The sequence below is a fragment of the Phocoena phocoena genome, chromosome X, assembly GCF_963924675.1.
Source record: "Phocoena phocoena chromosome X, mPhoPho1.1, whole genome shotgun sequence".
Taxonomy (NCBI): Eukaryota; Metazoa; Chordata; class Mammalia; order Artiodactyla; family Phocoenidae; genus Phocoena; species Phocoena phocoena.
Genome location: NC_089240.1, coordinates 45,410,028 through 45,426,731, shown reverse-complemented (window position 1 = coordinate 45,426,731; position 16,704 = coordinate 45,410,028). Strand labels below are relative to the sequence as shown.

The 16,704-nt window shown below is 35.9% G+C and overlaps 1 protein-coding gene and 1 pseudogene across 1 annotated transcript; both read right to left on the bottom strand.

The window, feature by feature from the left end:
- Positions 1-6,768: 6,768 nt before the first annotated feature.
- Positions 6,769-7,347, bottom strand: LOC136142913 (deoxyuridine 5'-triphosphate nucleotidohydrolase, mitochondrial-like). The gene has a single exon (XM_065901215.1). The coding sequence runs from the start codon at positions 7,328-7,330 to the stop codon at positions 6,836-6,838; it is 495 nt and encodes a 164-aa protein (XP_065757287.1). The 5' UTR covers positions 7,331-7,347; the 3' UTR covers positions 6,769-6,835.
- An 8,060-nt stretch (positions 7,348-15,407) lies between these two features.
- LOC136142820 (non-histone chromosomal protein HMG-17 pseudogene) lies at positions 15,408-15,680 on the bottom strand (annotated as a pseudogene).
- Between the last annotated feature and the right edge of the window lie 1,024 nt (positions 15,681-16,704).

The window sequence follows — 16,704 nt, the reverse complement described above, 5'->3', positions numbered from 1 at the left end:
TATGGGGATATATGTATATGTGTAGCTGATTCACTTTGTCATAAAGCAGAAACTAACACACCATTGTAAAGCAATTATACTCCTATAAAGATGTTTAAAAAAGAAAGAAAACAAGAAAAATCTCAAATAAGCAACTAACTTTACACCTAAAGAAACTAGAAGAAGAAGAAACAAAACCCAAAGTTAAGGAAAGAAATAATAAATATCAGAGCAGAAAGAAATAAAATAGAGACTAAAAAAATGACAAGATAAACAAAACTAAGAGCTGCTTCTTTGAAAAGATAAATTTGATAAAACTTAAGCTAGGCTCATCAGAGAGAGAGAGAGAGAGAGAGAGAGAGAGATGACCCAAATAAATAAAATCAGAAATGAAAAAGGAGAAGTGACAACTGATACCACAAAAATACAAAGGATCATAACAGATTACTATGAACACTTTTATGCCAATAACATGGACAACCTAGAAGAAATTGATAAATTCCTAGAAATGTACAATCTCCCAAGACTGAATCAGGAAGAAGTATGAAATATGAACTAATTACTAGTAATGAAATTGAACAAGGAATAAAGAAAAATAACTCCCAAGAACAAAAGTCCAGGACCAGATGGCTTCACAGATGAATCCTACTAAACGTTTAAAGAAGAATTAACATATATACTTCTCAACCTGCTCCAAAAATTTGAAGAGGAAGGAATGTTTCCAAGTCCATTCTACAAGGCCAGCATCACCCTGATACCAAAACCAGATAAAGCCACCACAACAAAAGAAAATTACAGGCTAAGAACTTCATTTTTTGTGCAATTGTATTTTTTGTGCAAATAGTATTTTTCATTCCAAATTTGGATTTCCCCTCTGGTGTATAGGAATATAATTGAATTTTTTATATTGACTGTATACTCTCTGTCCTTGCTAAATTAACTAGTAATTTCTAGATGCTTTTTTAAAAATGGTTTTTGGATTTTCTACAGAAACAATCATATCATCAGCAAATAAAATTACGTTTATATATTTCTATCCAATTGTATATCTTTTTATTTCTTTTTCTTTCCTTATTAAATAGCTTGGAGTTCCTGTATGATGTTGACTACAAGTACTGTGAGAGACTTGCCTTGCTCCTGATCTTGGGATCTCTTGTCATTATCTTTATTGTCTGTCAATATTATCATTTAGTCTTTTATCATTAAGTATAACATTAGTTGTAAATTTTTCATAATTACCTCCTCTATTATTTTAAGGAAGCTCCCTTTTAAACCAGTTTTCTGAGAGTTTTTATAATGAATGAATTCAGAATTTTGACAAATAATTTTTCTCCATCTATTGCGATGATTATAATTTTTCTTAGTCTGTTAATATAGTAAATTACATTTTAAAATTTTCAAATGTTAAGTTAGTTTTGCATGCTTGCGTAGAACCTACTTGGTTATGTTATCTTTCTTTTTAACCCTGCTGAATTTGGGTTTTTAATATATTGTGTCTATGTTCATGAGAAATATTTTGTCTATGTTCATGAGAAATATTTTTCAGCAGGGATCTTTTCTTGTAATGTTTTTGTGTGATTTTGGCATTGCACTGATGCTGGCCTCATGAAATAAGGTAGGGAATGTTTTCTCTTATTTTTATTTTTGGAATGTTTTATAGAATTGCTAATATTATTTCCTTAAATGTTTGATATAATTTTCTGGTGAAACGGTAACTGGAGTTCTATTTATGGAAGATTTTAAATTACAAATTCAATTTCTTCAATACATGTAGGAAAACTCAGGTATCTATTGATATTTCTTGTTGAATTAATTTTGTTAGCTTGTACCTTTGGAGGAAATTATCTATTTCACTTTATGCTGTCAGATGTATGGGCATAGAGTTGTTTGTAGTGCCCCATTATTAGTATTTTAATGTCTGTAGAATCATTAAAGTTGTTTTCTTTTTCATTCTTGAAATTGGTAATTTGAGTCTTCTCTCTTTTATCTTAGTTATCTGGCTAAAGTTCTATTAATATTGTTGACACTTTAACCAACCAGCTTTTGTTTCACTGATTTTTCTGCACTGATTTTCTATTCAATTTCATTGCTTTCATTTTTTTAAACAACTTTATTTAATATATAATACACATAGCAAAAATCCAATCATTTAAAGAATGCAATTAATGTTTTTTAGTATATTCACAGTGTGGTACACCATCACCACAATATTCTTTTCTTTAGTGCATATTCTTTCCTTTTTTGAAGCATGGGAATGAGAAATAAGAATTCTCAAGCCTAACAATGGTTACATAATATACTTAAATATGCCTTAAGAAAAGTTCATTGCATTAATGTTTCTCATTTGCATTAAAGATTGCAGTGTAAATTCAACAAAGATTTAAATGTTTTTGCCCCCAGAGTTCCATAACTTTTACAGATATAGTGTATACAAAAGGTAAAAAGTAAAAACATTCAATTAAAAAAATTCAAAACCATCTCACAAATGAGTTCATAATATAACTGCTACTTCAGCTCATATAAAGCAGGACAAAAACGTGTTAAACTAGGTATAAGTAAACAAAAAGAAGAACCAGGATTTTAAACATGAAGATGATATTTGATAAAGCTAAATCAAATGAATTAACACATTTCTGTATATATTTACGTAATTTAAAATATTTTCAATAAATACACAGTGTAAAAGAAATAGAATATCTACCAAAGTGTGGTTATTATATAAAATCCAAGCAAAAGAGATACAGCTACTACAATGAGCCTCTAAACAGGTGAAGTATAACTCAGAGAACAGGACAAGTAATCAATGTTTTAGGGTCTGCCAAACCTGCAGACATCATTTCCTTTTACCCTTGATGTTAATATTGTATCTATCATTATTTTATTTAATTTTAATTGTATTTATATATTTTTTAATTCCACTGACAAAATTCTCAGGACACTGCAAATTATTAGGTTTTCCTTAATCCATTTATTTTCACCAAAAAGTGTAAAGGGAAAAATCACTAAGCAAAATAACGTTAAGCAGGAAATTATTTATTTCTTTATAGTGACCACATGAAGCCTTTTATTCTTTTTCCAAGAAAGGGCTCAGTGAAATTGGCCTACCTACAGTGAGTACAATAGTGACAATGTGTTGATCCCAAGTTTTCTATGAGAAAGAAAATAACTGCATGGCAGTTTTAGAGGTTTAAAGCCATATTTGGTAATTTTCTCTAAGATCCTCCATACAACTAATCAGATATATGGATATATGTTTATGTATAGTTGGTTCACTTTGTTATACAGCAGAAACTAAAACAACATTGTAAAGAAATTATACTCCAATAAAGAGGTTAAAAAAAAAGTTGATGGTGCTTTACATAAAAAGAATTGAGAGTAACAATTGCACAATGAAATAAATATTTCTGGTGTTTTTTTCTAAATTCCTGTATTTTTTTAACATCTTTATTGGAGTATAATTACTTTACAATGGTGTGTTAGTTTCTGCATTATAAAAAAGTGAATCAGTTATACATATACATATGTCCCAATATCTCTTCCCTTTTAATTCTCCCTCCCTCCCACCCTACTTATCCCACCCCTCTAGGCGGGCAAAAATCACTGAGCTGATCTCCCAGTGCTATGCGGCTACTTCCCACTAGCTACCTATTTTATGTTTGGTAATGTATATATGTCGATGCCACTCTCTCACTTTGTCACAGCTTACCTTTCCCCCTCCCCATATCCTCAAGTCCATTCTCTAGTAGCTCTGTGTCTTTATTCCCGTCTTGCCAGTATATAATCCATGACCTTTTTAAAAAATTTTTTTAGATTCCATATAAATGTGTTAGCATATGGTATTTATTTTTCTCTTCCTGACATACTTCACTCTGTATGAGAGTCTCTAGGTCCATCTACCTCACTACAAATAACTCAATTTCTTTCCTTTTTAAGGATGAGTAATATTCCATTGTATATATGTGCATCTTCTTTATCCATTCATCTGTTGATAGGCACTTAGATTGCTTCCAAGTTCTGGCTATTGTAAATAGAGCTGCAATGGATATTTTGGTACATGACTCTTTGAATTATGGTTTTCTCAGGGTATATGCCCAGTAGTGGGATTGCTGGGTCGTATGATAGTTCTATTTTTAGTTTTTTAAGGAACCTCCATACTGTTCTCCAGAGTGGCTGTATCAATTTACATTCCCACCAACAGTGCAAGAGTGTTCCCTTTTCTCCACACCCTCTCCAGCATTTATTGCTTCTAGATTTTTTGATGATGGCCATTCTGACAGGTGTGAGATGATATCTCATGGTAGTTTTGATTTACATTTCCCTAACGATTAATGATGTTGAGCATTCTTTCATGTACATCTGTACAATCTGTACATCTTCTTTGGAGAAATGTCTATTTAGGTCTTCTGCCGATTTTTGGATTGGGTTGTTTGTTTTTTGATATTGAGATGCATGAGCTGCTTGTAAATTTTGGAGATTAATCCTTTTTCAGTTGCTTCATTTGGAAATGTATTCTCCCATTCTGAGGGTTGTCTTTTGGTCTTGTTTAAGGTTTCCTTTGCTGTGCAAAAGCTTTTAAGTTTCATTAGGTCCCATTTGTTTATTTTTGTTTTTATTTCCATTTTTCTAGGAATTGGGTCAAAAAGGATCTTGCTGTGATTGATGTCATAGAGTGTTCTGCCTACGTTTTCCTCTAAGACTTTGATAGTGTCTGGCCTTACATTTAGGTCTTTAATCCATTTTCAGTTCATTTTTGTGTATGGTATTAGGGAGTGTTCTAATTTCATACTTTTTCATGTACCTGTCCAGTTTTCCCAGCACCACATATCGAAGAGGCTGTCTTTTCTCCACTGTATATTCTTGCCTCCTTTATCAAAGATAAGGTGACCATATGTGCGTGCGTTTATCTCTGGGCTTTCTATCCTGTTCCATTGATCTATATTTCTGTTTTTGAGTCAGTACCATACTGTCTTCATTACTGTAGGTTTGTAATATAGACTGCAGTCAGGGAGCCTGATTCCTCCAGCTCCATTTTTCGTTCTCAAGATTGCTTTGGTTATTCGGGGTCTTTAGTGTTTGCATACAAATTGTGAAATTTTTTGTTCTAGTTCTGTGAAAAATGCCAGTGGTAGCTTGATAGGGACTGCACTGAATCTGTAGATTGCTTTGGGTAGTAGAGTCATTTTCACAATGTTGATTCTTCCAATCCAAAAACATGGTATATCTCTCCATCTATTTGTATCATCTTTAATTTATTTCATCAGCGTCTTATAATTTTCTGCATATAGGTCTTTTGTGTCCTTAGGTAGGTTTATTCTTAGATATTTTATTCTTTTTGTTGCAATGGTAAATGGGAGTGTTTTCTTAATTTCACTTTCAGATTTTTCGTCCTTAGTGTATAGGAATGCAAGAGATTTCTGTGCATCATGTTGTATCCTGCTACTTTACCAGATTCATTGATTAGCTATAGTACTTTTCTGGTAGCATCTTTAGGATTCTCTATGTATAGTATCATGTCATCTGCAAACAATGACAGCTTTACTTCTTTTCTGATTTGGATTCCTTTTATTTCTTTTTCTTCTCTGATTGCTGTGGCTAAAACTTCCAAAACTATGTTGAATAATAGTGGTGAGACTGTGCAACCTTGCCTTGCTCCTGATCTTAGTGGAAATGGTTTCAGTTTTTCACCATTGAGGACGATATTCGTTGTGGGTTTGTCTTATATGGCCTTTATTATGTTGAGGAAAGTTCCCTCTATGCCTACTTTCTGCAGGGCTTTTATCATGAATGGGTGTTGAATTTTATCGAAACTTTCTGTGCATCTATTGAGAGGATCATATGGTTTTTATTCTTCAATTTGTTAATATGGTGTATCACATTGATTGATTTGCATGTATTGAAGAATCCTTGCATTCCTGGGATAAACATCACTTGATCATTGTGTATGATCCTTCTGATTCCCTGCTGGATTCTGTGCGCTAGTATTTTGTTGAGGGTTCTTGCATCTTTGTTCAACAGTGATATTGGCCTATAGCTTTCTTTCTTTGTGACATCTTTGTCTGGTTTTGGTATCAGGGTCATGGTGGCTTTGTACAATGACTTTGGGAGTGTTCCTGCCTCTGCTATATTTTGGAAGAATTTGAGAAAGATAGGTGTCAGCTCGTCTCTAAATGTTTAATAGAATTCACCTGTGCAGCCATCTGGTCCTGAAGCTTTGTTCGTTGGAAGATTTTTAATCACAGTTTCACTTTCAGTGCTTATGATTGGTCTATTTATATTTTCTATTTCTTTCTGGTTCAGTCTTGGAAGCTTGTGCATTTCTAAGAATTTGTCTATTTCTTCCAGATTGTCCAATTTATTGTCATAGAGTTGCTTATAGTAATCTCTCATGATCCTTTGTATTTTTGCAGTGTCAGCTGTTACTTCTCCTTTTTCATTTCTAATTCTTTTGATGTGAGTCTTCTCCATTTTTTTCTTGATGAGTCTGGCTAATGGTTTATCTATTTTGTTTATCTTCTCAAAGAAACAGTTTTTAGTTTTATTGATCTTTGCTATCGTTTCCTTCATTTCTTTTTCATTTATTTCTGATGTTTATGACTTCTTTCCTTCAGCTAATTTTGGGGATTTTTCGTTCTTCTTTCTCTAATTGCTTTAGGTGTAAGATTTGGTTGTTTATTTGAGATGTTTCTTTTTTCTTACGTTAGGATTGTATTGCTATAAACTTCCCTCTTAGAACTTCTTTTGGTGCAGCTCATCGGTTTTGGGTCCTCGTGGGGTTTTTTTTGTTTTTTTTTTAAGCAAAGCCTTTATTTTCAAGGAAAAAAGTATATTTTCTCATTTTCTGTTCTTGTCATAAATTTTAATTATTTCCAGTGGAACCAAAACCTCCTGAACCCCTTTCAGTGTCATCTAAAACTTGAACTTCCTCTATTTCTGGGTAAAATATCCGTTCACAAATGAGCTGTGCAATTCGATCACCCTTTTTGACTTCGAACTTTTCTTTGCCAAAATTAAACAGTACAACACCAACATTTCCTCTATAATCTTCATCTATGACACCAGCTCCTACATCTATGAAGTGTTTTGCAGCCAAGCCAGAACGTGGAGCTACTCTCCCATAGCACCCAGAAGGAAGAGCTATTTGAATGTCTGTTTTCACAAGGGCTTTCTCCATAGGTGGTACTGTGTAATCATAGGCACTGTATAGGTCATAGCCCGCGGCGCGCTCGGACCCCTTGGTCGGAGCGGTGGCGTGCTCCAAAAGCCGGACAAAGCGGAGCCGCATGCCGCCCTCCTCCGCAGGCCGGGCCCGTTTGCTGGGGGAGATGATTTGCGCCTCTTGAGAGCAGGGCATGGCAGGGCAGAACGTGAGCACAAAGGGCGGTCCTCGTGTTTTCATTGTCACTTGTTTTCAAGTATTTTTTGATTTCCTCTTTGATTTCTTCAGTGATCTCTTAGTTAGTAAGTAGTGTGTTTTTTAACCTCCATGTGTTTGTATCTTTTAGATATTTTTTCCTGTAATTGATATCTAGTCTCATAGCATTGTGTTCGCAAAAGCTACTTTATACGATTTCAATTTTCTTAAAGTTACCAAGGCTTGATTTGTGATCCAATATATGATCTATCCTGGAGAATGTTCCATGAGCACTTGGGAAGAATGTGTATTCTGTTGTTTTTGGATGGAATGTCCTATAAATATCAATCAAATTCATCTTGTTTAATATATCATTTAAAGCTTGTGTTTCCTTATTTATTTTCATTTTGGATAATTTGTCCATTGGTGAAAGTGGGGTGTTAAAGTCCCCTACTATGAATGTGTTACTGTCGATTTCCCCTTTTATGGCTGTTAGTATTTGCGTTATATATTGAGGTGCTCCTATATTGGGTGCATAAATATTTACAAATGTTATATATTCTTGGATTGATCCCTTGATCATTATGTAATGTCCTTCTTTGTCTCTTGGAATAGTCTTTGTATTAAAATCTATTTTTTCTGATATAAGAATTGCTACTGCAGCTTTCTTTGATTTACATTTGTGTGGAATATCTTTTCCATCCACTTACTTTTAGTCTGTATGTGTCCCTCTGTCTGAAGTGGGTCTGTTGTAGACAGCATATATACGGGTCTTGTTTTTTTATCCATTCAGCCAACCTATGTCTTTTGGTTGTAGCATTTCATCCATTTACACTTAAGGTAATTATCAATATGTTTGTTGCTATTATCACTTTCTTAATTGCTTTGGGTTTTTTATTTAGGTCTTTTCCTTCTCTTCTGTTTCCTGCCTAGAGAAATTCCTTTAGCATTTGTTGTAAAGGTGGTTTGCTGGTGCTGAACTCTCTCACCACCAAATCTTGTCTGTAAAGGTTTTAATTTCTCCATCAAATCTGAATGAGATCCTTGCTGGGTAGAGTAATCTTGGTAGTAGGTTTTTCTCCTTCATCACTTTAAATATGTCCTGCCACTCCCTTCTGGCTTGCAGAGTTTCTGCTGAAAAATCAGGTTTTAACCTTGTGGGGATTCCGTTGTGTGTTATTTGTTCGTTTTCCCTTGTTGCTTTTAATATTTTTTCCTTGTACTTCATTTTTGTTAGTTTGAGTAATATGTGGCTTGGCATGTTTCTCCCTGGGTGTATCCTTTATGGAACCCTCTGTGCTTCCTGGATTTGATTAACTCTTTTCTTTCCCATATCATGGAAGTTCTCAACTCTAATCTCTTCAAATATTTTCTCAGCCCCTTTTTCTCTTCTGCTTTTGGGACCCCTAAACTTCGAATGTTGGTGCGTTTAATGTTGTGCCAGAGGTCTCTGAGACTGTCCTCAATTCTTTTAATTGTTTTTTCTTTATTCTGCAGTAGTTTTTTCCACTATTTTTTCTTCCAGGTCACTTATCCGTTCTTCTTCCTCAGTTATTCTGCTATTGATCCCTTCTAGAGAATTTTTTATTTCATTCATTGTGTTGTTAATCACTGTTTGTTTGCTCCTTAGTTCTTCTAGGTCCTTGTTAAACATTTCTTGTATTTTCTCCATTCTATTTCCAAGATTTTGGATCATCTTTACTATCATTATTCTGAATTCTTTTTCAGGTAGACTGCCCATTTCCTCTTCACTTGTTCGGTCTGGTGGGTTTTTCCCTTGTTCTTTCATCTGCCGTGTGTTTCTCTCTCTTCTCATTTTGCTTAACTTACTGATTTTGTGGTTTCCTTTTTGCAGGCTGTAGGTTCATAGTTTCCTTTTGTTTTGGTGTGTGTCCCCAGTGGCTAAGTTTGGTTCAGTGGGTTGTGTAGGCTTCCTGGTGGAGGAGACTTGTGCCTGTGTTCTCGTGGATGAGGCTGGATCTTGTCTTTCTGATGGGCAGGTCCACATATGGTGGTGTGTTTTGGGGTGTCTCTGGCCTTAATATGAATTTATGCAGTCTCTCTGCTAATGGACTGAGTTGTGTGCCTGTCTTGCTAGTTGTTTGGCATAGGGTGTCCAGCACTGTAGCTTGATGATCATTGAGTGGAGCTGGGTCTTGGTGTTGAGATGGAGATCTCTGGGAGATTTTCGCCATTTGATATTACGTGGAGCTTGGAGGTCTGTTGTGGACCAGTGTCCTGAACTTGGCCCTCCCACCTCAGAGGCACAGCCCTTACACGTAACTGGAGCACCAAGAGCCTGTCATCCACATAACTTAGAATAAAAGGAAGAAAAAGAAAGAAAGAAAGAAGATAAAATAAAATATATTTATTAAAATAATTATTAAGGAAAAATAATTTTTTGTTGAAAATATGTTTTAAAACTAATAAAAAAAACCGGACTGACAGAACCCTAGGACAAATGTAAATCCAAATCTATACAGAGAAAATCGCACACAGATACATACACATACACACTCACAAAAAGAGAAAAAGGGGAAAAAAATATATATCATTGCTCCCAAAGTCCACCTCCTCAATTTGGTATGATTCATCCTCTATTCAGGTATTCCACAGATGCAAGGTACATCAAGTTGATTGTCGAGATTTAATCCGCTGCTCCTGAGGCTGCTGGGAGAGATTTCACTTTCTCTTGTTTTTTCGTACAGCTCCTGGTTTCAGCTTTAGATTTGGACATGCCTCTGTGTGTAGGTCACCTGCGGTTGTCTGTTCTTCGCTCAGAAAGTAAGGGGTTAAAGGCGCAGGTGATTCGGTGGCTCTGGCTCACTCAGGCCCGGGGGAAGTAGGAGTACGGATGCGATGCGGGGTGAGCCTGCAGCGGCAGAGGCCGGTGTGATGTTGCACCAGCCTGAGGCCCGCCGTGTTTTCCCGGGGAAGTTTTCCCAGGATCACGGGACACTGGCAGTGGTGGGCTGCACAGGCCGCCCAGAGAGGATGTGTGGATATTGACCTGTGTTTGCACACAGGCTTCTTGGTGACTGTAGCAGCAGCCTTAGCGTCTTATGCCCGTCTCTGTGGTCCGCGCTGATAGCCGTGGCTCGCGCCCGTTTGTGGAGCTCCTTTAAGCGGCGCTCTAAATCCCCTCTCCTCATGCACCAGGAAACAAAGAAGCAGGAAAAAGTCTCTTGTCTCTTAGGCAGTTCCAGACTTTTTCCCGGACTCCCTCCCGGCTAGTTGTGGTGCACTCGCCCCTTCAGGCTGTGATCACACAGCCAACCCCAGTCCTCTCCCTGGGATCCGACCTCTGAAGCACGAGCCTCAGCTCCCAGCACCCGCCCGCCCCAGCGGGTGAGTAAACAAGCCTCTCGGGCTGGTGAGTGCTGGTCAGCACCAATCCTCCATGCAGGAACCTCTCCACTTTGCCCTCCACAGCCTGTTGCTGCCCTCTCCTCCTGGCTCCAAAGCTTCCCCTCTGCCACCTGCAGTCTCCGCCGGCGAAGGGGCTTCCTAGTGTGTGGAGACCTTTCCTCCTTCACTGCTCCCTCCCACTGGTGTAGGTCCCATCCCTATTTTTTGTCTCTGTTTTTTCTTTTTTCTCTTGCCCTGCCTAGGTATGTGTGGTATTTCTTGCCTTTTGGGAGGTCTGAGGTCTTCTGCCAGCATTCAGTTTTTCCACATGTAAATGTATTTCTGATCTATGTGTGGGGAGGACGGTGATCTCCACGTCTTACTCTTCCACCATCTTGAAGCTCCTCCCCATTTGTTTATTTTTGTTTTTCTTTCCATTTCTCTAGGAGGTGGGTCAAAAAGGATCTTGCTGTGATTGATGTCGTAATGTGTTCTGCTTATGTTTTCCTCTGAGAGTTTTATAGTATCTGGCCTTACATTTAGGTCTTTAATCCATTTTGAGTTTATTTTTATGTATGGTGTTAGGGAGCATTCTACTTTCATTCTTTGCCATGAAGCTGTCCTGTTTTCCCAGCACCACTTATTGAAGAGGCTGTTTTTTCTCCATTGTATATTATTGCCTCCTTTATCAAAAATAACTTGACCATATGTGTGGGGGTTTATCCCTGGGCTTTCTATCCTCTTCCATTGATCTACATTTCTGTTTTTGTGCCAGTACCATACTATCTTGTTTACTGTAGCTTTGTAGTATAGTCTGAAATAAGGGAACCTGATTCCTTTAGCTCCGTTTTTCTGTCTCAAGATTGCTTTGGCTATTCAGACTCTTTTGTGTTTCCATAAAAATCGTGAATTTTTTTGTTCTAGTAGTAGTGAAAAATGCCAGTGGTATTTTGATAGGGATTACATTGAATCTGTAGATTGCTTTGGGTAGTAGAGTCATTTTCACAATGTTGATTCTCACAATCCATAGAATATGGTATGTCTTTCCATCTGTTTGTCTCATCTTTGATTTATTTCATGAGTGTTTTATGGCTTTTGGAGTACAGGTCTTTTGCCTCCTTAGGTAGGTTTATTCCTAGGTATTATATTCTTTTTGTTGCAATGATAAATGGGTGTGTTTCCTTAATTTCTCTTTCAGATTTTTCATTAGTGTATAGGAATGCAAGAGATTTCTGTGCATTAATTTTGTGTCCTGCTACTTTACCAAATTCATTGATTAGCTCGAGTAGTTTTCTGGTAGCATCTTTAGGATTTTCTATGTATAATATCATGTTGTTTGTAAATGTGACAGCATTACTTCTTCTTTTCTGAGTTAGATTCCTTTTATTTCTTTTTCTTCTGTGATTGCTGTGGCTGAAACTTCCAAAACTATTTTGAATAATTGTGGTTAGAGTGGACAGCCTTGTCTTTTTCCTGATCTTAAAGGAAATGTTCAGTTTTTCACCATTGAGAACGATGTTGCCTGTGGGTTTGTCATATATAGCCTTTATTTTGTTGAGGTAAGTTCCATCTGTGCCTGCTTTCTGAAGGGTTTTTATCATAAATGTGTGTTGAATTTTGTTGAAAGCTTTTTCTGCATCTATTGAGATGATCATATGGTTTTTCTCCTTCAATTTGTTAATATGGTTTATCGCATTGATTGATTTGCATATATTGAAGAATCCTTGCATTCATGGGATAAACCCCACTTGATCATGGTGTATGACCCTTTTAATGTGTTGCTGGATTCTGTTTGCTAGCTGAGGATTCTGTTGAGGATTTTTGCATCTATGTTCATCAGTGATATTGGCCTGTAGTTTTCTTTCTTTGTGACATCTTTGTCTGGTTTTGCTATCAGGGTGATGTTGGCCTCATAGAATGAGTTTGGGTGTGTTCCTCCCTCTTCTATATTTTGGAAGATTTTGAGAAGAATAGGTCTTTGCTTTTCTTTGAATGTTTGATAGAATTCGCATGTGAAACCATCTGGCCCTGGGCTTTTGTTTGTTGGAAGTTTTTAAACCACAGTCTCAATTTCAGTGCATGTGATTAGTCTGTTTATATTTTCTATTTCTTTCTGGTTCAGTCTTGGAAGGTTGTGCTTTTCTAAGAATTTGAGGCTGACTAGTTTATATTCCACATGTGATTGAGATCAGACAGTATTTTTTTTCTCTGTCTGGCTTATTTCAGTCAGCATAATGTCCTCTAGTTCCACCCATGTTGTCACAGATGGCAGGATTGCCTTCTTTTTTAAAGGCTGAATATTATTCCATTGTATGTATATACCATGATTTACTTTTCCATTTATCCAGTAATGGCTATCTACGTTGTTTCTATGTCTTGGCTATTGTGAATAATGCTGTGATGAACATAAGAGTGCAGGTATCTCTTTGAAAATCATGATTTCAAATCCTTTGGATAAATATCCAGAGGTGGGATTTCAGGGTCATATGGTAGCTCTATTATTATTTTCTTTGTGAAACATATGTATTGTTTTTCCATAAAGAATGTACCAACTAACATTCCCACCAACAATTTACAAGTGTTCCCTTTTTTCCCAACCTTGTTAACACTTATCTTTTTAAAAAAAATAATAGCAGTCCTAACAGGTGTAATGTGATATTTTGTGCTTTTGATTTTCATTTTCCTGATGATTAGTTGAGCACTCTTTCATCTACTTGTTGGTTATTTGTACATGTCCTTTGGAGAAATATATGTTTAGGTTCTTTGCTCTTTTTAACCTGAATTATTTGTATTTTTGCTATTGATTTATATGAGTTCTTTACATATTTGGGGTATTAATCCCTTATCAAATATGTAGTTTGCAAATGTTTTCTCTCAGTTCACATTTTCATTTTGTTAATTGTTTCTTTTGCCATGCAGAAAGTTTTTAGTTTGATGTAGTCCCACTTGTTTATGTTTTGTCTTTGTTGCATGTGTTTCTGGTAACATAGCCAAGTAATCAATGACAAGACCAATCTGAAATACATTCTCCCCTATGTTTTCTTCTAGTAGTTTATGGTTTCAGGTTTTATGCTTAAGTCTTTTATCCATCTTGAGTTGATTTCTGCATATGATGTAAAATATGGTCTAATTCCATTGTTTTTCATGTGGATATCTAATATTTTCAACACTATTGAAGAGACTATCTTTTCCCATTTTGTACTCTTGGGGCACTAATAAAAAATTAGTTGACTGTTTACATGAGTTTATTTCCAGGCTTTCTATTCTGTACCATTGGTCTATACATCTGATTTTATGCCTGTATCATACTGTTTTGATTACTATGGCTTTGTAATATAATTTGAAATCAGGAAGTCAGATGCCTCCAGCTTTGGTCCTCTTTGTATGATTGCCTCAGCTATTTAGGGTCTTTTGTGTTTTCTTTTGTATTTTAGTATTGTGTTTTCTATTTTTGTGAAAAATGTACTGCAGTTTTGATAGGGATTGCTTTGAATATGCTGACTACTTTGAGTAGTATGGACATTTTAACAACGTTAATTTTCTAATGCACCAACATGAGATATATTTCCACTTCTTTGTGTGTTCTTCAATTTCGTTCATCAATGTTGTATAGTTTTCTGAGTACAGGCATTTCACCTCCTTAGATTTATTCCCAAGTGCTTTATTATTTTTGATTCAATTGTAAATGGAATTGTTTTCTTAATTTCTATCTCTGATAGTTTGTTGTATTTATATAGAAATGCAACAGGTTTCTGTATATTAATTTAGTACCCTGTAACTTTAAAGAATTCATTTATTTGTTCTAATAATTTTTTGTTGGAATTTTTGAGATTTTTTTAATATACGTATCATGTCATCAGCAAATAGTGAAAGTTTTACTTCTTCCTTTCCAATCTGGATACCTTTTCTCCCAAGCCAAACTGTATCCAGCTTTATTAAAGATACCTTTTATAAACCATCATGTTATTTCAGGTAGGACATGGGCAGATAATTGTTAACAGTATACAACAATTTTCAAACTCCCATTTTCAATGGACTACCAAAATCAGAAATCCACTATAAAACCCAATGAAGTCTTCATGTGATGCTCTGAACAGGGAAAGTTTAGAGTGTGGGTTGACATTTCACATTTAACATGTTATTTAACAACTTTTTACAAGCCAACCCTGACTTTCAGGAAATGGAAATGAAAATGGTAGAAAAATCAATCTGAAGACCCACAATCTAAAAAAGGAATCATTCATCTTTTGAGGGATGCTATCTCAATGGTGACACTGGAAAGTCCAGATTGCCTGACATACTAGCAACCAATTTTGGGGGGTCGGGTTCCAACAGGTCTCTGGGTTTAAGAGAGTTAAGTCTATGCTGAGAGTGGAGAGGGAGAAGAGCACCTAAAAACTTATTTTAGTTGTTCCATACCACAAGGAGTTTGTGCCAACATGGCTAATGTGTGTCAACATCAAGGAATCCCTCCTTCCTGGGAACCAAGAGGAAGTGTTTCAAAACTGGACAGGAAAGGTGTTTTTTCCCCACATCAATCCAGCTTCAGAATTATTCTATTAGTGACATGTGCCCTTCCCAAAAAAACAACAATTAAATGTTCTGTGTGCTAACAACATAGCTTTAAAAAAGGTAAAACAAAATTCTGAATTTTTATAAAACTTGATAAAAAAATAGTATTTCAAACTACTGTCACCAGAAGTACACAGTTATCAAAAATGTACACACTTCACTTGGCATCTCCAGCACCTTCAGCTTTCTGTACCTGGTCCGTTATAACACTTCTATTTTTTGCAGGGTTATTCCCATCCTTGTCAGCATCAACTTTCCCCTTTTTCCCTTTGGGTACCTTCTCTCCCTTCTTTGCAGGGGCCTTTTTAAGCTTGGGCTCTGGCTTTGGAGGAGCAGGTTTAGCAGATAACCTTGCAGATCTTCTCTGTGGTTTGTCCTTCACCTTGGCTTTATCTCCTTTAGCATCCCCTTCAGCATTTCTCTTGGGCATGGTCGCAACGACAGTGAGATGTAGACAATGAACACAGGAATACAGTGGTGCACGGGCTTTGGTCGGTCCAGGGATCGCTCATGTCTCTTTTTTGCACTGCTCCTAGCTAAATTTTCTTTCTTTTTCTTGCCTAACTGCTGTGGCTAAGACATCTAATAATATGCTGAATAAAAGTGGTAAGAGTGGGCATCCTTGTCTTGCACCTGACCTTAGAGGGAAAGCTTTCCTTTTCACCAATGGGTATGATATTAACTGTGGGTTTATAATATATGGTCTTTATTATATTGAGGTATGTTCCCTCTATACTCACTTTGTGGAGAGTTTTTATCATGAATGGATGTTGAATTTTGTCAAAAGATTTTTCTGCATCTATTAAGATATTCATGTGAGTTTTATCTTTTGTTTTGTTAATGTGGTGTATTACACTGATCTAGTGATGTTAAACCATTTTTACATCCCTGAAATAAATCTCACTTGATCATGGTATATGATCCTTTTAATGTATTGTTGAATTCATTTTGCTAATATTTTGTTGAGGTTTTTGGCGTCTGTGTTCATCTGGGATATTGGCGTATAATTTGCTTTCTTAATAGTGTCTTTGTCTGATTTGGTATCAGGGTAATGCTGACCTAATAAAATGAGTTTGGAAGTGTTTCTTCCTCTTCAATTTTTTGGAATAGTCTGAGAAGGATGGGTGTTAACTCTTCTTTAAATATTTTGTAGAATTCACCTGTAAGCCATCTGGGTTTTTTTGGAGCTTTTTGGGTTTTTTGAAGCTTTTTGATTACTGATTCAATTTCCTTGCTAGTAATTGTGCTTTTCAGATTTTCTCTTTCTTCACGATTCATTCTTAGAAGATAGTATGTTTCTAGAAATTTATCCATTTCTGCTAGATTGTCTAATTTCTTGGCATATAATTTTTCACAGTATTCTTTTATGATCTTTTGTATTTCTGTGGTGTTGGTGGTAATTTCTTTTCTTTCATTTCTGATCTTATTGGTTTGGGCTCTTTTTTTTCTTGATG

Bases quoted from the DNA above. Each gene is read 5' to 3' on its own strand.
- LOC136142913 (XM_065901215.1), bottom strand. From the start codon at position 7,330: ATGCCCTGCTCTCAAGAGGCGCAAATCATCTCCCCCAGCAAACGGGCC.